At 40.9% G+C, this 21,641-nt stretch overlaps 1 protein-coding gene and 1 long non-coding RNA gene across 2 annotated transcripts in view; one reads left to right on the top strand and one right to left on the bottom strand.

Moving 5' to 3' along the window:
- si:dkey-40c11.2 (drebrin-like protein) overlaps positions 1-21,437 on the top strand; it is a 28,983-nt gene extending 7,546 nt beyond the window's left edge. The window contains exons 2-16 of the mRNA XM_034542424.1: positions 8,873-8,928; positions 9,160-9,272; positions 10,126-10,200; positions 14,378-14,521; positions 14,825-14,902; positions 15,077-15,228; positions 16,828-16,882; positions 17,899-17,973; positions 18,121-18,229; positions 18,362-18,901; positions 19,446-19,778; positions 19,945-20,037; positions 20,137-20,270; positions 20,989-21,040; positions 21,155-21,437. Of these exons, the coding sequence (XP_034398315.1) occupies positions 8,873-8,928; positions 9,160-9,272; positions 10,126-10,200; positions 14,378-14,521; positions 14,825-14,902; positions 15,077-15,228; positions 16,828-16,882; positions 17,899-17,973; positions 18,121-18,229; positions 18,362-18,901; positions 19,446-19,778; positions 19,945-20,037; positions 20,137-20,270; positions 20,989-21,040; positions 21,155-21,291 (2,146 nt within the window). The 3' untranslated portion in view covers positions 21,292-21,437. The remainder of the gene's footprint in view (positions 1-8,872; positions 8,929-9,159; positions 9,273-10,125; positions 10,201-14,377; positions 14,522-14,824; positions 14,903-15,076; positions 15,229-16,827; positions 16,883-17,898; positions 17,974-18,120; positions 18,230-18,361; positions 18,902-19,445; positions 19,779-19,944; positions 20,038-20,136; positions 20,271-20,988; positions 21,041-21,154) is intronic.
- LOC117736830 lies at positions 3,872-4,285 on the bottom strand. The gene is made up of 3 exons (XR_004609993.1): positions 4,231-4,285; positions 4,092-4,149; positions 3,872-3,978 (listed from the first exon to the last, which is right to left on the bottom strand). It is a non-coding gene; the product is annotated as an uncharacterized LOC117736830 (long non-coding RNA).
- Positions 21,438-21,641: the final 204 nt, after the last annotated feature.

Below are 21,641 nucleotides of genomic sequence, written 5' to 3'. Positions count from 1 at the left end.
ATTATTGTAGGAGAGATAACAGGTGTGTTATAAACCAAATATGTGACCAAATATGTGATATCTAAAAAAATGCTCCACTTGTTGTAAAAGTTAGGATGTGTATCTTGAGCCTGCATTCGTGAAGGTGTCACCAAGTGCACGCCGCAACATCTCGTCAAGTTGTAGTGTCTGATAGTCACAAATCTTTTCACAGACAATAACATTATTGTTATTTTGCTCTTCATTACAGTTATGAGATGATCTGACACTTTCACACATATTTATGCAAGTGTGCATTGACATGTGCAAACATATAAACACGGAAACACCCAAAACCGACACTGAGCCTCTTCAATAATGACGCACCGCTCTCATTCCCATAGCTCTCCTGCTGTTGTGAAGTATTCTAACCCTTTGCTTCAACAATTTCTCCCCACTTCACCATGGTTACAAAGGAAGACCGTGGCTATAATCATGGCATTCTTATGGTTAGCTATTAGTGTCTTGCAAAGTCACACTGCAGGGCCTTGACTGGGAACTCCACTTTACTTTTTCTTGTCTTGTTTGTTCACTTGCTGGTGGTGGATGGGTTGTGGGGTTGTGTGTGTGTGTGGGGAGGGGGGGGGGATGATAGTCTGGAGGCTCTGTTGTCCTGACGACCCTGGTGGGAAAAACTAGGTTGTTTGTTAAGAGAGACTGAATAAAGCGGGGGAGATAAGTGAAGAGGGATTGAAGAGGCTGGGAAAGAGGTGCAAATGAATGGGCAAGGACACTTGGTAAGGAATACAGAGGAATAACGAGATGAGAAAGGTCAACACGTGAGAGGAAAGAGAAATTATTTCAGTGAGTTAAGACAAGTTCAGCGAGATGGTCTTTTCACGTTGTTGTTGAACAGCAGAGGCTGAGGAAGTGACAGAGCTAAGTGAAGGGGAAATATGAGAGGGCAGGTGAAGAGGAATGAGAGGAAGATCAAAGCACTGAGAGAGGCAGTAGAGAAGCCAAATGAGGACTAAGTGGGTATGTGATACTCAAGAGAGTTTAGTTTGTTTTACGGAAGGAAATGGTTGACGATAAGATGCCATCATGTTTTTAATGAACTCATAATAACTGTGCAAAGAAACATGAGGCTATTCCTGTGTGTGTGTGTGTGTGTCTGTGTGTGTGTGTGTGTGTGTGTGTATTTGTGTTTGTAAGCAGTTTGGGACAGCATGCACAGGAAATGCCAGAGTAATCCCAGTGGATCACAATTTTAGAGGTTTCATCGTCATTCTCATTCCTCTCCTCACTACTCTCCTTTATCCTCCTGTACTCCTTCCCATGGCAGGTGTAGGTAAGATAATTATGTTGCCATCCACCCTCTAATAGCTCTGAACAAACAATGTACCCCATAGAGAACCCTGTAATGCGCTAGAGACCCAATAACAACACATACTCTTCTGCCCCCTTGGAAACCTCCAATACTGTCCGGCTGTTTTCCCATTGTTAAATACGCCCCTCTAAGTCTACCCATTTATACTTATCTACATCCCATGTTGCTTTTCATCGTTTTCCCAGCGTGAACCCTATCTTTGAGTGGCTTTTCACTAACCTGAATAGGTCGGCACTCCCTCTCCACGTGCACCATCACTCTTCTGCACACACCCTCATGACAATGAACTTCATGTACCCACTTTCTATTAAACCTCAACATTGATTTCACTACTGCTATCTTTTCTTAACAAATTGCAAGCATTTGGCAAGACTGAAAAGGCCTCTTCTTATTTTACATGCAAATGAGTAATACAACCTCAGTTCAAGTCTCATTTACTGCACAGCATGTACACATGCAGGGACACACAGAAGAGTGTCTGTTCTACAAAGACTTTATTCAAAAAACTTTTATGATACAATTTCTAATACAGAATAAAATAGTTTTTGGATTACCGTTTCCAATTGTTGCATTCTCGCTAATGCTAATGCTAATGCTAAATTTAAAATTAAGTTGAAAATCCAATAATGTGCAGCTCAGTTGATAGTAAATTAACTGTTTGATCTACTACTATACATATTTAGTGTTGTGTTAAGTTTGAGCTGAGTTCAGTTAGAACTGAGTTGTACCTTTTGAGTGTAAACACACCAGCATCCTGTTATCAGCACTTACATCCAGTATGTAACACACAACAGGGGAAGTCTAGACTATTTCCTCTTGCTGAATTGATATAGGTCGCATAGCTTTGAGAAAGAAAGACATGATTTCTGTGAATCTCTTTAAAAACAAGTGAGACTGAGCTACTCCAAGCTTCAGCCTTTCCAAGGGTTAATAAATAATGGGGCACTTCTGGTGCGGAAATATTTATTGCTTTCACATTTTGTGTCACTCTGACACACACACACACACACATGTTCTGCGGTGTCGGACCCCAGTCTCACTACTACTGATGTGTTTTGTCTGTATTCGTTGTTTTTTGTTTTTTGTTGTCTACCATACAGCCGCATGCTTTTGTCTCTTTGTCCACCCCCCACTCTTTTCCATCTGCCTCAGCACAGAGGAGGCTGTTTTCTTTCACTGGTCCTTAGCACTGATTTAATTACTTATTTGTTTAGTTTGTCATATTCTAAACTTCTCCTGCTCTGTGTTTTGCTGAGAACAGACACTTTCCTCCCTCCTCTCCTCCTGTCAGCAGCATTCCATTCAGTCCCTCCCCCGGCCCCCTGCTACCTCACCCCCACTGATTGATATTTCATGCACTCTTGTTGTTTGACGTTTTACTTTTATTTATTTTTGCTACATTTTCTGTTCTTTCTTCTAATTTTGTTCTCCGCCGCCTCTGTCATTTCTCCCACTATTTACCATTCTCTCCATTCCCTCCAGGCTAAATAGCTGCAGAGGTCTGTAATAGTCTCCAGGGGACTCTTCTGTGTCCTCCACCCAGGCAAATAATATACACATCATCCAGTGTTACTCAGTGGGTGGATCTGAGTAAGTTCTCTTATGGGTCAGGCAGCCAAGTTATTCTTCGAATTGACTCGCATGGAAGTTTCAAACATGATTTATCAACTGTATAGCAGTATTCCATCAATGCAACATATATAGGCACATAAATATTTTCTTTGTGACAAAGTACAGGTTGCTTTTCAGTTTTCATGTTCAATGCATGCAGTTCACTCTTTTTTCATTGTTGCACGAATACAAAAAACAAGACGATAAAGGACACAGCAGCTTAAAAAAAATGTAAATTGTTGTAAGTTTGGACTAACATGAGGTAACGTTACTCCAGCATGTCTCAACATCCTTTAGTTCAACTGTCGATGTGTTCAAAAGTATTTGAAGCATGCAAAGCAAGTCGTGTTTTTTGCATGACCTTCTTTGCTGTGGAGTCTCAGTGGGAGAGCGGCATGTTAAGTGTTGTCTGGTCTGTCAGTTGAAATGACAGCAAAGCAATTACACCTTACGTCTACAACCACATACTGCTTGAGGATATTTGGCTTGTTCATATGTGACTTCACCCCACATAATTCGGGGTTTCCACAAACATCCCCATAGCTGTTGTCTTTGGTTTCTGTCTACTTTATGCCTTGTGACTTTATCAGCACATCAGCATTGCTTTCCAGAGAGCTATACTGTACAATACAATGGCAATTCATTTATTTATTGAATTAATAACAAAGATGCATTTTATTTGTGGCAAGTAGAATGAATATCACTCATAATTTTACAATGTCCTTTAGGAGACTTAAGTGCCGAGTTTAAATCCCCTTCTGCTCAGCAGCTCGTATGAAGGGGCCCTCTTGCTTGGTCTTTGGGGATTACAGTTGTTCCAGCCCACTCTCTGCAGGGCACCTGCCTGAATCCTCTGCAGCAAGCCATGCATTTGAGAACCAGGACTATCCCTTTCTGTGTTCTTTTGCCTTCTTTGTTTTCTTTGCAAATTTCCATTCTCCTTAGCTGATTTTCAAGAGACTCTATCACATATCGTCTTTCTTTTGCCCCCTCTCAGGATTTCTTCTGGCACTCTTTCTCTGAGTGGGATAAGTACAGAGGTGTTAATATGAGCATGTTGACCTCCGCGCTCCATCACTTAATGAGGGGCCAAAGAGAGAAACACTGATTAGGTCACTGCAGTGTTAAGTACTTGCGATTGTGGGATGGGATGTTGGACAGTCCTCATGCCTTGTGTAGGAACTTCTTCACTAGAACAGAATAAGATGTACACTTATGCTCACTAGAAACATCTTTCAGTACATTACAATTGAAATGTGCCTGTGGCTTACCGTGCCACGTTATTCAGTCACAGCGATGCATCACCTTAGGGGTGCTGTATCACTCTGTCCAAGCCAACAAATGTAGTGCCATTCTCTCCTTTTCTTACTTTCCACTTACACTCTCATTCCGTCACTTCCTCTCGCTTACTCACATTTCTCAACCTCTACCCATAAACCTCCACATGTCTTGGACGGAGGAATGCGTGCACCACTGAGGTCGCCGCATGGACACTATATGAGTAACATGCCGGACAGGGTGGGGGTGAGACTTTTTTTCAACAGTCGAGTCTGGCTGGACTTTTCTTGCCCATGTTTGGCGAGAGGAAATGAGCACTGTGGGGACATCTCTGAGTTCCCCACTCCAAGACAGCTAGAGAGGTAGACTGAGACTAAAAATAGCACTGAGCCCAGGTCAGCTCTGAGCCAAGAGTAAGAAGTTGGGGAGCTGATGGGGGATGGGAGAAAAAACAGATGATGTAAAATGAAATGAACAGAAGGACGCTTGTGGAAAGGTAGATGCAGTGAAAATCTGAAAGACGTTAGAGCATGAAATAAGTATTCAAAAGGCTGCATTGTTAAAAGCACAGGTCAAATGCCTTTCATGAGAGTTGGTGTGTCCACTGGGGATGTGTGTGCGATATGTGGGAGAGAAAGGCAAACAGGAACAAAATATGGAAGCTTGATCTGGGCAGTGCATTCTGGTGGGAGCTCCCAGCCTCTCATCCATTTTCTCATATATTTCTCTTCGTGTGCAGTTTATCATATCGCAACAGTATCCATAACCACAAATCTCTCATATCTCCCCCGCTGGCAAAGTTGGAATGAATAAATGACCCGTGAGCCCACAAGATCACAGTCAGATTCAGAGAGACACAGAGGGTAGGAAGTGTGGAGTTGAGGGAGAAAAGATGAGGATGAGATATTGCTCTGGCTTGTGAAAGAGGTATGTTGTGCTACAGGATTTAAAGTAGGAGGGGAAGAAATATGTGTTGTAGGAGACGGGGGTCAGAATAATGAATTTAGAGTAGTAATGATGGTGAGATAGAGAATATATGGACAGAGCGGTGACGGTGAAGGGAACAAGGTTTATGAGAAATGGATATTGGTTCCGGGACTCAAAATACATTCTCATAGGTTTGTTTAGCTTTTTCTTGTTGTCTAACAATGGACAAGTACAATGAAATGTGTTCCTTGAGAGTATCAAAACAAAATTGGATGAGAGTACAAGGGAAGAAAATTCCCCTTATGGTCTCTTTAGAAATGAAAATACAAGAGAAGTGTGTACATTGTGTTTTTTCCCTGCACATTACAACACTGTAATGGTTCATATTTTAGCCTGGTGTACTGGAATGCCTGAATTAAGTGAAAACAAGGCATTCTCCAGCACAGCTCACCATCTGGTTCTGTTATGTTCATCTTGAAATGGTAGAGCGTAGCATTTCTGGAGGTATTACAGGGGCTCCAAAGCAAATAATCCCTATTGTTACTGGCTCAGGCTTGCAGTATATTGTGTGTGTGTGTGTGTGTGTGTGTGTGTGTGTGTGTCTGTGTTTATATACTGTATGTGGGCCTTTGTCTCTGTATATGCTGAGATGAATGGCTGTTTACTTGTTTTATAGCTGCACTTAGTAGCTGGCTGTGGTAATGATTTACAGATTTAATTCCTCATTTTTAATTACTTAAAAAAAAGATGATGTTTCATATTATGCCATCATTGTTTTCTCTTCTCTTTGCCTCAGCATCTCCCCTTTGCATGCCCCTCACTCCCCTAAATGATAGCCTCTTTCCCTACATTTCACATGTCTCTTCTCCACCCTCCATCCCTCCCTTTCTCCCTCTCAGCGCTGAGGTCATAGTTGGCTCAGTTTGGTTGAGGGCTGGAGTACCGACATAAGAGAGTCTGTTTTTCTCATCAGTCAGTGTAGCTCTCATGAAACCTACATGTGTGAAGGAATGGGGGTCTATCTGCTCTGTTAGTTCTGAATGATTTTGATTACTTCTGGTACTACATTGCAGTAACTAAGCTAACCAAGTTGCAGACAAAAACACAGACAGAGAGAGAGAGAGAAGGGCATCCAACTTGGCTGACATACATGTGGCATACCATGGGTAAGCTACATAAGAGTGACCGTAAAACTGCTCAGGGACACTTCAGCAGGGAATACACTTGCAGTGTGAATCTTAACCTTCACAGTCTGTGTAGCGAGTATAGAGGGAGTACCATCCCTCTGTACCCAATACACCACACTGCTGGCATATCCAGATTCACAATCATTGGTTTACCACAGGGTTTGACGTTATTCTCTGTTACAATAAATGGCACTGGAGTAAATGCAACTGTGAACTATTGCAGGCCTCATTTCATGTCAGCAACGAGGATTCCCTGAACCATAGAAATAATGTAATAGCAGGGTTCATTTAAATTTCAACCAGATAATCTTTTAATAAAACCATCGAATGATTGACCAGTCCTAATCCATTTGATTTTCAGAAAAAGTAGAAAAAAGGTCCAGGATATTTACTTGATCCCCTTAATAAATGCTATTGTGCCAGTGTATTTCAGATATGTGTCCTTCCTCAGGGCAGAAAAGAGGGGATTTATGGTTCTTCTAAATGCTGCATTAATAATAAAGGTATCAGGTCCTATTTATATAACCATTCGTTATTTTGGTTGTTTGTAAAGTTAGGATTATAGTAAGTAAAGTCTTAAGGAGAAAATAATCCTGAAAAATTGACCATTGCAAATTCCATCCAAGTGAAAGCTCTGCAGAACAAAGAGCCTCCCACAGCACAGTGTATCCTCATGTGCAAGCCTGTTCCCTGTGGGTGGAGAATTTGCTCATGCAATTAAGACTCCCTCAGAGGCACATTGATCTTTGACCTTGACTGCTTGTGAATGGTGACCTTTAGGAATGTCTTGAGTACCAAGGATCAGTAAATGTGGATTGGTGTCTAAGCCCCTGATGCTGGTAAGACAAATGAGGGAATAGAGTGTGTTGTTTCTATAAATATTGTGACTATTCGCTGAAGAAATATGTGAAAGACCCAGGTGACCCAAAGCTCACACAATGGCGGAAAGCCCTGGAGAATGTTTCCATGATTTTTCACTTGTTCTTGCTTGATGATATGATAGATATTCAGTAAATACCTTTCCCTATTATCAGCACAATAAACCAAATGAAAAAGCAGTTTCAGCCTGCCCACCAGTGGGCAACTTGCTCGGTAGGGCGCACAATATGGTTATTGTTTCCCCAGAACAGTTGCGCACACATACCGATTTACTTTTGTCGCTCTTTGTTATTTGGACAGTCAGAGACTTGTTGTATCAGGAAAAAATAACAGAGTGATTCAGAGATGCCAACTGAGTTAGCTGGCCAGTTGTGAGTCTTTAAGTCAACTGCTGTTGTTTTTACTGTCGATAGATTTTGTATAGAAGGCCAAATCCTTTTATAATATATCTTTTCTTTTTTACTCTCCGCCCCTGTGTTACATTCTCACAGTCTCATTCACTCCCTCCTCCCCGACACACACCCACAAACACAGAAGACCATTCACCTTTGGCCTATTGTAATAACTGCTCATGGCCGTACACTCTTGCCACCCAGCTCCAGATGTCCTACAAGGGGTCCTACAGAAAGAAATGTACACACACACACACACACACACACACACACACACACACACACAACAGTCCTCTAAAGCTGTGACAATTTATCTCTCTGCAGGCCACCTCGTAAAGTCCCTTACACTCACACACACATTTACCCCGAGTTGAGCTTCAAACACACACATGAATCAGGATTATGTGAGTAGCATGTCATGTCAAGCAGCAGATGGGCATCATTTTGGACTCTAAACTAACTATTTGTATAGATCGCGGCAGGAAAGTGTGTAGTATTACAAGTACCAAGTAACAAGTTCTTAAGTCACATTTTTTTGCCTTGGAGATTCTGCAACAAAGCTAAGATCTCAAAACAAACACTCAGTTTGGTTTGTGCTCGCTTAGTTTGTTTAGCAGTGCAGTTGTATCTCACTGGTATCATGGCAACACGTTATGAGTTGTTGAGTTGCCACAGTGACCTGCAGTTTGATTGACTGAAGGGTGCGGTAGGACAGGTTTTCACCTGCAAAATGTCAAAAAGTAGCTGTGAACTGCACTGACTACTTATTTTCACATTCAGAAGCCAGCCATCTCTGAGGTAAATACTGTGAATAGGTTATTGTGCTGCTAAGTCCCTTCTTGTTTCACACCTGTACTGTAAAGGCTTCTGGGAAAGAAAAAAGTAAACAAGTGCATGTGTCACAGTTAAAGAGAATTCATTTGTGTTGGTCCATTGTCGAGATGCCTTGCACTGCACTGCAAGTATGTGCAGTAAAACATCTGGCTATGCATGTGTGCGTGTCTTTGTGTGTCCCCTGTGCACCATGAAAGATGAACACATGGCATACCCAGCTGTCCACACACTCATTCTTGGACATGAACGTTTTGGATGAGCCTTTGCTTTTGGGCATACAGAAATCAAAACACGACTTGTTAAGTACAGAAAATTCAACCTGTGTTTTGTTGACAGTCGTTACAAATGTGTCTGTCATGTCTTTGTCACCCACATTTCTCAGTAGCTGACCTGTGTGCTTGTCTGTATGCCCACAGGGCGATATTCACATATGATGGGGTCACCAACAAGCTCAAACTGGCTGACTCAGGAGGTAAGGCGGACTGTCATATGTGGTATGCATGTTAGAATTTAAAACTTGAAGCTTGTCAGCGTCTTCACTTTGGCCTGAAAGGAATTTACATGTCCTCTTGCGGTTAAAGAATATTCTAACACTCAAATGTGTGATTTAGAGAAAATGTAGCATTTCTGTTGTTCCTCACATCAGTCTCATTTTTGTTCTCTCCAACTCTTACACAACTTATTTCGGTCTCCTTTCTTGCAGCGGGTGGTGTGGCAGAGCTGGCAGAGAAGTTTCACATCTCCAAGCCTCAATACGGACTGTGCAAAGTCGGAAGTGTGGAGGCAGGAGGCCCTCGGATTGCTATGATCAGCTGGGTGAGTGGCCGACAGGTTCGTGGGGCTTAGCTCATGTAATCTTATATTGTGAAAGAAACATGCATACAAGCACAAATTACAAAATCACATATAAGCATTGCACATACATTTTGAAATAGCAGGTACACAAACAGGTGCTCACAGAATTGCAGAATTATTTAGATACAGCAAATTAATTTACCAGTTCCAAGACAGTGGTTTTAAGTTCAAGTGGTCATACACAGAAACAATCTATGCACAAGATATACATTATACCCACTAATCTGTAAAATACTTTCAATCTTAAAATACTTAATTTATTCACATTCTATGGTACTGTTTTGTACTGTAGGAAAAGGCTGTGAGAATGTTATATTGTCATTGTAGTACATGGATCACAGTGCATGTCTGATAATTGTCAGACACATGGACTTATGGAGTTGTTGCCACTGCCTCTGATTGACACATTTTCCACAGAATATCTGGTCATGAATTAGTCTAAGAATTCGTCCAAGAAACAGATGTTGTGAGAAGGTTTATAAAGGTGCTGGTCCGCTGTTGAGGTGGGATAGTGTTAGATCTGCAGCCAGCTGAATATTGGAGAAAATCAGTACACATACACATGCATTATTATGACTTTAGGTCTATAAATATACAAAATAATATTGCATAGTTCTATGCGGATAAGCTGTAAATTGTACCTCACAAGGACTTAATGTATGATCTTTTATGTTTTTAGTGAGCTATCTATCCAAATGGTGAACCACATTGTTCCTATTGTTCCCAATCTTGCTTCCTCCTCTTTTTTAGTCTGTTTTAGTCTCCTCCAAGAGAGGTATGAATGTAAGTGTCTACATCCTTCGTTTGTCTGCAGGTCGGTCAAAATGTGGATGACTTCCGAAGGACAGAATGTGCCAGCCACATTCCAGCCATCAACAACTTCTTCAAGGTACATCATGATGTGCTTTACTAACCTTTGTGCATTTCATCCAGTAGTTTGTCTATTTGTTTGGTTTCCCCATTAAACTGTGGATGCAAGATGACATAATTCCAGATGTGGCATTTTTAGCATTGAGGGGCGGAAGCAGTCCAGTACATGAAAATAACTGTCTCTTTATTTTCCCAAATCTCTGCTGGAGTGAAACAAATCTGTACTCTTTCAGTTTTGTGCACAAAAACTCTATATTTACTCACGGCAGTTTACTTTGTATTGTTTTGAGAGTTTCCTGTCCTCAGTCCACTTCCTGTTGTATTGCAGTTTCGGTCATGTGGTTGGCTAGGCGATTGGTCTATCTTCCAGGGTGAGACAGCTGAGTTTGGGCTCTATTGTTTGTAGTGAAACAGAAACTCAAGTGGTAATGCAGACAAAGAGGAACTAGAGGGAATGGAGAAGAGTGGTTTTATGATTCAGGTGTGTATACAGTATATCAGGAACTATGTCCATCACCAAGTTAGCTGCAGATTCTTCTCTCCATCTGTGTCCCTCAAATTGTTTTGCGTTTCAGTCCAAGTAGGAGAAGTTGAACTGACCCCTAGGTTTACCAGTTTCCATATAAAGGCATCACCCAGTCAACATTATGGCATGTGTGGAATGTTTGTTGTTTTTTGTCTCCGTTTTTTTACACAGTGAAGGCAGAGTGTGGGATTTTGTGAGCCACTGTCTGAAAGCGCCTAACCTCTCTGTGTGTGTTTGTGTGTGTGTGTGTGTGTGTGTGTGTGTGTCTGTGCACCCTTGGTCCTGTGTACATATTATTGTGGAATTTCAAAAACTGGAAGGAAATTATCACATGGTCAATATGGTGTGGAGTGAAGACAATTGTCTCTTCTCCCGAGAATTGTGGGAGAATTGTAACCCCTAACCTAAGCAAACACACACACAGACACACAGCCCCTCCTGGGTCTCGACAATGCAATCGACTTGTGGTCACTACTGTCACTACAAACATGTCACTGTGAGGACAACAAAAAAGGCAACATAAACTATTTTTGATCAAGACCAAACTAATTTTCCTTTACTCAGCAGTTCAAACTTAGATGTATTAGTTATAGCTGGTTAAGACTTAAAGAGTACATACTGTATCACTTTAAGCATATTGATGGCAATTGCAGAAATATTCTCACTATAAAGTCTGTGGGGATGATACACACTGTGACTGTGCTATCTGGTCTTCTGTCCATTCTATGCTCTGTTAAAGTCACAAGATTATCCACACATTACATATGTTGTTCATGAGCAAAAAGGCTCTTTGAAAACTGGCCTCATATGCTGACAAAGAGTAATGCGAAGAGTAATGGGAAGCTTTTTAAAAACAGCACAGCAGTCTGCGTCATACCGCCGTCTGGGAAATAATCGGGGGTTGGCGTGTGATAAATTCCTTAAAATGAGTACTCAAATTGGTTTGTTTAACAGTTTCTATCCAGCTTTAGCCACATGGAAACAATTAGCATTACAAGTAAGAACACTGTATAGAAATGAATATTCATGCCAACTGATACCAGTCTTTGTAATTGTGTAGATCTCACAAATGTCTTGTTTTTCAAGCACCAAATTACTTTAATCACAGGCTTTATACATCGATTCTGTGTCTTGTCCATTAAAAATAATGCTGATTAATCTATTAATAGTCGATCAATCAATGACAACAAGTCAATCTGGGTCTTTTTTTTATGGATTTCTACATTGAGTAAATGAAATGCAAACTTGCTCCGCTGGTGCATATCAAAGACACGGCATTACATCATGCAGGTCACCTCATTATTTGAATTCTTCTGTGATCTAAAACAATGTGTGACTGATTATTCTACTTGGTTTCATTGGATGTGAGCACCAGTTGTTTTTAGGGAAACATAAATTAAAATAGAGGGGTCATGAGGTAGTTGCTGATATTACCGAGGTCATCAAGGCAAGGCAAGGCCGTATTTTACTGTTGTCCACATTCGGCAGAAATAAACAGAAGCCACAGACTGCTCCAATTCCTACTTTACCTTCCGATGACCGGGAAACAACATTAGTGAGATAACCCACATACATAAATTAGGTGGTGATAATAACAACTTGGGGCTCGAGTAGCTTGTCTACTTAGAATCTTGTCTTTCATTGCTTTGGATGCAGTTAGTCAGAATTTCCCTTGGCACTTTGTTAGTTTGTATTCCTTATTTATCTATTTATTTTCTTTACATCGTCTTTCTAGCTTGCTATTCTGCATGTCCCAGCTGGCAGTGAGGTTTTATTGTAAAGGCGAGTCTGCAGCAGCAGATTTGGGTCGGTTACATACTGTACTCAAATGTGGCGTTAAGTTATGAAAACTAAAGTATGAATGTTTCCATTGTTCTACATGTTCTACAAAGAAGTAATAGCAGAATAAAGTACATCTGAGATGTGTGTGTGTGTGTGTGTGTGTGTCTCCTCCTGTCTTATTTAAATAGAGGAGCCCTCCTCTGTGGAACATTATAAGCTATTAATGTAACAATCTTACAGGCCATGAATCAAATTACATTACTTTTTACATTTAAAGTAGAGTGTTCAAAACGGTAATGATTTATCTGACAGCTTAACACAATCTAAATTCAACTCCTTTTCCGCCCAGAGAGGTAATATTCTTATAACTCATAGCTGGTTTTCATCGCCGTTGAAAATATTTAGAGCATTGATAAGGGTATTTATGACACGTTTGTCTTAATAGAGCAGTTTAGTGTACACACAGTATTATGAGCTCAAAAAGAAAGAGTCAAATGTCAAAGCTAGCAGATTGGCACTTGTTTAAGGGGTTAAAAATAAAATGAAAATAAATTGGAAGAAAATAATGAGGGGAAGGTAAGAGACTGAGGAGGGTAGAGGAGGGCGTTATATAATTTCTAACACTTACGATCTAAAACAAGATGGTAAAAAAGGAATCTTAGGCTTTTAGCACCTACATGCTGCTTAATGACTACCAGCTGTATTATGTTATAAAAGGTATGACTAGATATGTGTACGGTATACAGGGAAGAACATATAGACAGCTTTTTCTCCTGAGAGCAAACTGTTCTGTTATCTGTTTAATGTGAATTTGTCAATCTGTTAGACACCTGCACACTGACATCTGAATTGTGCATGTTTAATGATATCCATTTGCCCCGCGTTTATATGAACTGTCATTCAGTAATGGTAACACCATCGATAACCCTGCCAGTTTGTGTACGTCCTGTACGTGATAAACTACAGTACGTGAGGAGGAGGCCAGGTTGCTGTCAGTAATAGGCAAACATGTGTTGCTACTGGGAGCTTTTGCTGTAGATTTTGGTTCTGTCTGCTTGCATGACTTTCCCAGCATCCTTGGCAGCACTGTGGGTTGCTTTTCTGGTCTTTGTGTGTGTGCAGTTGGCAGTGACAGCTAGAGTGATATGGATTACACACCGGACTGACATGTATTATAGGGCACATTGAATGCTCTGTTCAGTGTCAGTGTCAGCGTTGTCACTCAGATAAAGCTCTGGTTTCCTGTTGGAGGCTGACAGACCTGGCCCACCATCAACAAGCCTGGTCTTACTTACTTATTCTTAGGTCTTGGCCACATACAAATGCCTGTATACATGCATGATTTCAATGTTTAACACCTATCTGCCCCATGAAAATAGCTGCAGTGGAACACTATGTTTTGGTGTTGTGGTTTTTAAATATGATCTGTCAATAGTAATTTGTCATACCTCTAAATCTCCCTTAAGCTTTATTTCAGGTATTGAGCAACTGTTAAGTTAGGGCTCTCTTTTTTTCGCGAAAACAAATGCTCACTTTTGCGATCACATCCCCTATTTTAATTTTTTCCTATATCCTTCCCTCTGCCATCTGTAACCATCCAAACCAAAGCATTCCTGTCCTCACGCTAAAGCCAGGAAGGATTATCGCTCTCTCACAATCCTTATAACTGAAGCAGTTGCGCAACTGTTTGGCTCCAACTATGCATAACTCCAAGTCAGACCAAGAGAAAACCACTAGAGAGTCTGCATATACTTGTGTGTGTGGATTTCTAGCTATTGTGCGTGTGTGTGTGTGTGTGTGTGTGTGGCTTCAATACAGTCGGTAAGGGTGGATTAAATGCTTACTCTACTTGCCATCTCTTTTTCCTTCCCTGCCGTCCGTGTTTCAGGAAGCACATGCGTTCATTAGTGCGGAGAAAGTGGAGGATGTGACAGAAGAGAAGATAAGAGCAGAGCTCAGCAAGGCCCAGGCCCACTCTCCCACACAGTGGGTGAGAAGGAGCTCCAGGTCTGCGGACAAGGAGGAATTAGTGGTGAGTCTACTGCAATACCTCATCTCCCCACCTGATGGAGACAGATACTTTCATATACAGATTGTGACACAACTCAAGGTGGACATTTCCCTTCTCTGACTTCAGCGTTTTACTTTTTTTCTAGTATGTTTATTCAGTCATGACCATGAAAATAAAGAAATACATTTGAAGAGGTTTAAATTATAGTTACTGACAATGATGCAGTATAATACAGTGACACCAACAAAATAACTTGGTACACATTATTGGAAAATGTACAAAATGTGTGGCTGTTCATTCACTATTCCTTTGTTTGACTTATAGGGTACTAACTACAGAAAAACGAATGCTGCAATGGAGATGAGACGAATAAACAGAGACTCCTTCTGGGCACGTGCAGAGGTATGACAAATAACCGTGTCTCTATTTGGCCACATTTAATTGGCTAAAATATAGTTCAGATGGATGTTTATTGCAATGTACATTTGGAAAGCTATTGAAGACAGTTATTTTGTATATTTAGAAGTTAATTAAATGTATAACACTTTACCCATTGTTTGCCGATGTGTGTGTCAGCGTGAAGAGGAAGAGAGGAAAGAGGAGGAGAAGAGGCGTGCAGCAGAGGAGAGACGTCGCCTTGAAAGAGAACGAGTTTCAAAAGAGCGGAGGGATGCAGACGAGAGGGACAGGAAGATGAATGAGAAGCTACAGATGATTGAGGAGCAGAGGTAGGAACAATGTCGATTTACATAGTGCCCTCCAGTGGCTCCATTTTGTAAAGATTTGAAGAACAAAGTGCACTGAACAAAAATATGAATGCAACACTTGTTATAAGCTGAAGTTTAAATTGAAGTTCTGAGGAAGATTTCTATGCACACAAAAGGTTTTATTCACTCAAATCTTGTGCACAATTCTGTATCTGCTGTGACCAACATTTGCCTCATGCAGTGCGACACATCTCCTTCTCATAGGGCACATCCCAAGTCTCTTAATTGCATCCTCGTTTCCCTCACTTGCGTTTTTTCCTTTGCAAGGAAACCATGCGAGGAGAGAGGAAACGAGGTAATATGTTTTAAGAGAAATTAGATGTCCTTTCCTCTAAAGCGTCACGTGAAGCGACGTCTGTTTCTGATGACGGCTGGATTATCTGTCAGTCGGCTTTAACAGCTGAAAAGATTTTTGACACATGATCAGTGTAATGGTGTTATTGGTGTTACTAGTTATACTAATAAAGACACTGTTATCATCCCTGTCAGAGTGGAGATGTTTTCTCTCTGTGGTCTGTTACCTGTTAAACAAACTGCATTGAGTATTTATACACAGTGTGGACAAGTTATACTGTGTTCTGTGTTCATATAAGCGCAGGGCCGATTTCTTCCAGCGGAATGCAAATGTCTTATTCATGAATTATTTGCATCTGTATGTTTTGAAACACTGTAATTAATTTATTAGGCTTAATGTTTCAGGGTAAACTTAAATTATATAACTCATCAAACCCGACACTCAGTAAATGACCAATGACCAAATTACTTTAATTGCATCCATTATAAAAGTTATTGAGGGAAATAAAAGATCATGAAAAGATAATTCTTTCTAATAAAGAAAGAAAGTTATCAGACCTACAATGAACATACATATTAACCAGATGCTGAATCAGACACATAATCAAATAAGTTTATTCTGTGATCCGTCTTCACTCTGGTATGAAACTCTAGTGATCAGTCCGATCAGCTGCAGCGTCCAATCAAATACTTGATGTCGAATGTTAAAACACTTCCTGGAAAGCTGCTCTCGTGCATCCTCCATCATGGCTCCTCGCTCCTCAGCAGAAATAAGAGCTTTGGAACGGCCGTCAATATGGCGGCGCAGGACAACTTCCGGTTCAAGCGAGGAGTGAGGAAATGACAAATAAGAGACTTGGGCTGTACCCATAGAGTTGATCAGGTCGTTGTTCCTACTCTTCAATGCCTGTGCTGACTCCCTCAAAACCTGCAACATCTCTGCCACGGTGTTATGTGATAGAACTGCACATTTCAGAGTGACCTTTTAGCTCAAGACACACCTGTGTGATAATCATGCATCTTGAAATGCCACTCCTGTCAGGTGGATTATCTTGGCAAAGGAGAAGTGCTCGCTAACATGGATTTTAAACAATTTGAGAGGATTAAGTTTGTTTGTGTGCATCAACAAAGGTGAAGATCTTTTATTTCATTAAAAATGTTTATGTGTGTTTAGTAATAGTATCACATACTCTGTGACACTGCATTTTGGATAATGATTTTTGGAAATGGTAACATGGCGCTGTCTTATGTTTTCCTGTCTCACAGAAGAAAACAGGCAGAGCAAGAAGAAGAACTGCGCGGAAAGGAGAAGTTTAAATGGGTGAGTGAACAGATGCGTGTTTGTTTAGATGTGTTTTTTTAAATTTGTAATGATGAATAGTGGTCATGCACTGTTTTTCTAGCATCAAAAAGCACACCTGCTTTGCTGACTTCTGACCTTTCCATTTGGTCAGACTGCCTGAACTCATTGACCCCCGTGTAAGAACCAGATTGACCTTTGACTGAGAGGTCTGATTGTAATACTCAAATTGTTTCTTTATTTATTAGTGACCCTTTGATCCATGTAATGTTATCCATGTAAATGGCCACTGTTGTCTTCCACAATATCTACTGATTTACTGTGCAAACTAATTCATTTATAGTCGATTTAAATTTACTGGGGAAAGTGGACTATGTACCCACTGCTGATCGTTCGGTTTATAATGAGATATTCAAGGGACTATACAACTGAAAGGAATGTTATTTGATATCTAATTTAAGTATTTATGATATCATTTAAAATCTAAATGAACACATCACTGATTCCTTGTCACATGGTTGCTATGCACATAAATCGTGTGAACTAGCAAGGCGTGACGACCTTCATGGCATTTTGACATACAATTCTTATATTGTATACTGAATGCAGAAACATTGCTGGATTCTGGCTACCATGAAAAAAATCTCTGTTTTGGTCGTGAGTTGTATGTACAGTATGTTCATGGTTTTGTAAAGTTACCTCCGGTTAGCTTGGTTGAGTGCAGACTGCTTACATTATATTATACTATAAACTTCATATTTGTGAGAGGTGAAATAAGGTTGATTATACTTGTGTCTAGTGAGGGGTTTGCAGTTGCTTAAAAGAAAAGGAAAAAAGTACTTCCAAGGTATTGCTTTGCATCAACAGTTAACGTATCATTAATTAGGGCTCAATGTCCAAACACTGACATTTCACTCCTCTCAAATCTTTGTCATCTACCATTTCAAATAGTTATATTCTAAATGAAGATATTAAAAACATCAAAATGCGTGAGTAAATATGTAAATATGATTTCTGCTGTGTTTCTGCACTGACAGGAGCAGCAGCAGAGGGAGCATGTGGCAGATATGAGGGCTCGTCTTAGTCGGAGTGAGTCCATAGAGAAAGCAGCAGTAAGTGAATCTTAGACTACTTGACATTGTTTTTAAATAACTCTTTGTCTAAGGCCTGAATGGGCCACACGTGTGTCATTAGGAACTGTCTCCGTCTGTTTAATCATTTCAATTTCTTGCCGATGATAAACATTACTTGACCTGTAGGAGGCAGCAGAATTGGTGTCCCAGCGCTCTATGAACCCAAGGGAGTTCTTCAGGCAGCTGTCATCATCATCATCACAAAGTCCCACCAGCCCTGGATCCTCCCGCTCTGGTATGCACACTGTGTGGAAGCTTGAGCAGAGGTGGTCCCACGTGGTGACATGTGTTCCAAGGTCCAAACAAGCTCATTGAAACAAGAACAACAATCTGCAGTTTCTAAACTACTTTGTTTCCTTTCCTCCAGGCAAACCCTTCAGGCGATACCAGCGCAGCCTGACGGACACAGCCTTCATCTTCTCTAAAGCAGAAGAGAGCACGTCATCCTCCCCTTACAGCTCACCCCTGGTCTCCCCCTTCTCCCGAGCTCCGAGCTCCCCAATCTACCGTGCCACGTCTCCCTCAACAAGTCCAGATTTCCGCCCTGTCACCTCTCCACAAAGGCCCAGAGCCCCCATTTCACAGCCCACATCACCTCTCCGCCCTGCCCCTCCAGTTTCAGCCCTGCCCAGCGTTCCACAAGCCGACAACCAAGTTCAGGCTGTTGTTGAGCCCAAACCCCCATCACCCACAGAGCCTTCTGCACCACCCGCCTCCCCTAGTCTCTTGGCTTCTTTGTCCCCCAGTTTAGTAAAAAACAACCCCTCTCTGTCACATCCAGAGACCCTGCCGGCATCGCCCCCTAACACCCCAAATAGCCCAACCCAGCCAGAGCACTCAGCTTTCTTCTTCCAGTCTGTTGTGGCTCCAACAGCTCCTCTTCCAGAGGTACCACAGCCAAACACAGGTAGGGTGGACGCAAACAATTACATTGAGATCTGATGATATGTCTAATGATATGTTTTTCCTTTTTGAGGTGTGTGGGGAAGGTGGAATTATCCCAAAAACAACAAAAGAGTGAAGAAGAGCCTATTACATTAATCGTTTGACATTAAGTAGTGATTGTTAAACATTTTATTCCAGGCTAAAGTGACTTATATGCTTTTGCCAAAACCTACTCCACATAGCTAGTAAAGCGGGAGCTATGAATCGGTGGCCTGTTATACAGAAATGACAGAGCTCAGAATATTTTTACAGTCCAGTCACAATTAAAAAGTCCTAAAGTAATCCCATATACTTTTAGCCATGCCAAGCTTAAATGTAAAGTGCTCCCAGAAAAGCCAATTTTGTTATTCTTTATAGTTCAGTGTGTGTCTAGTGAGGGGTTTGCAACTGCAAACCCCTCACTAGGTTTGCAACTGCTTTATATAAAACATGTGGGCTCTTTTACAACATGTAAGCTTATCAAATTCCCAATTGTGTTTGTAATGATATCCATTTCCAATCAACAGACCTCGACACAGCTACTCTTGTGCATGCTGAGCTGGTCTCAGACACTGGCTACAAAGTGCAGGCTGTACTGGTGGAGGAAGATGAGGAAGAGGATGTGGAGGAGCATGAAGAAGATAAAGGTAAAATGCAACTAGAGCCTTGTGCTGTTACCACAGAACCAGTCCAGACTGAGGCAGAAGAGCATGAGGAGCAAGAGGACAAGGAGGAAGAGGAGGAAGAGGAGGAGGAGGAGGAGGAGGGATTAAAACAGGATGCTGAGAAGGCCCCACACAGTCAGACTCCCTCTGAGCCTGCTGAGCTTCCAAAGAAAGAGGAAGAGTCGACAGTCACTGGTAGCCCTCTTGTTCTTATATCCTGCTAATTTGACATTTCTCAACATTTCTTATTGTCTCACACGGTTTATTTTTGAATGATGTACTGAAGCTTTCCAAAAGTTAAAATGGCATTTGATAATATGCTGCTCCATCACAAAAGATTACAACCAAGTCATTATTTCAGATGCTGAACCAATTTGTCAAGTAATGAAACATGAGACTGTCGTCGTGTCAACCAATGGGATCACAAACGGAGAGCAAAATCAGAATGGCTTAGGTTTGGCAACCAATCTATTTAAAACAATTATTCAGCGATAATACATAAATACCCATTTGGTTGTTGGTTGGAATGTGATAAATACTTTTTCCCACTCAGAGCGGTCCTTGAGTCCATCGGACACAGAACTCAGCTCCCCGGAGTTGACTGGGTACTACGATCTTCATCGCACAGCAGAGGAGGCTGACGTTAACGAGGAAGAGGAACAGATGATCTCAGAGAATGGACAAGAGGTAGTCTATCCACAAACCATAGATCTATAAGAAGCTACAAACACATATTATACTTGTTCAGTCAGTGTCTTGCACAAAGCCGGTTTGTTAATTAAAAAAAAAGAATATTGTTGAATATTTGGTTGGTTATATTTGGGTTATTTGCGTTAGTTTCTCTCAATTTTCTCTGACTTCTTTACCCTGTATGCACTCAGCTCCAAGCTGATTGGTTCCTATTAAAGATGTTAATTTCTTACAAAAATGTTTTTTATTTATTCTTTAAAAAGCTAAACATGTCTAAAACAGTTGGTCACTGTAGTTTTCAGCAAACAGATTATTTAGTCAATTTTTTGGGGACTATTTTCAGAAGTGGATTAATACGCATTCAGAGTACGAGTGAATAAAGCACAATGCCTCTTCATAGAAGTAAGAACATGTCACGCAGAGTTAAGCTGTTGCTCAGGAATGCATTTGTAATAGTTTTTGAAGAGCAATTGAGATTTATTGCACAGGCAAAATGTATATTAGGCTTTGGCTAGAAAGGTACTTGTTAGTAACATCAATTAATTGATAATTTGTTTTCCTTTTGGGCCTTGTTGACAAAAATATAGAATATTGCCAGCGTTATCATTAAGGTTCAATTTAATTTCAATGGAAGTGATTTCATATTGCTATATTTTATAAGAAGTGTATTTCAGGATTACAGCCTTTCTCTGACTCCATTTTCCTCTCCACACAGGTTTTAGCAGAGCAACACATGTGTGTCCGAGCTCTGTATGACTACCAAGCAGGTAAGCTGCCATTTAGAGGATAATCACCATGCATCTGAACCTAAAGTGCCTCCATTTACAGTAATTACACCGTGATTACTGAGTTTTCACCATGTTATCTTGCGGTTCCCACAGAGGACGAATCTGAGATCTCCTTTGAACCCGGTGACATCATTAAGGACGTGGAAACGGTGGACAAAGCCTGGTGGAGAGGATGGAGCAAAGATGGCCATCAAGGCTTGTTCCCTGCCAATTATGTGGAGACCATATAGACAGACAGAGAGACGCAGACACTCACTCAGGGACACCATCTCACATTTCCGCATATTTTTTACCTTAATCCTCCCACTGAAACTTTGTACTCTCTATTTTGTTGGAAGGATGAAGGAAAGTGTGACTCCCTGTTTTGTAGAAAGCATAAAGAAAAGTGTGACTCTCTATTTTGATATTTTTTGAGCAAAACAAAATATTCTCTCAAGTATGCAGAAATTAACCAGCCTCATTTTCTTGGATATAATAGCGGAGACCTTTTCCTGGACCAAAATAACTTATTTCCTTTTGAGATACAGCAGGAATGTTGGTGGGAGGGATCAGATCTCAATGACAAAGGATCACAAACTTG

This window comes from Cyclopterus lumpus, chromosome 9, assembly GCF_009769545.1.
Source record: "Cyclopterus lumpus isolate fCycLum1 chromosome 9, fCycLum1.pri, whole genome shotgun sequence".
Taxonomy (NCBI): Eukaryota; Metazoa; Chordata; class Actinopteri; order Perciformes; family Cyclopteridae; genus Cyclopterus; species Cyclopterus lumpus.
This window is presented reverse-complemented; position numbering and strand designations above follow the sequence as displayed.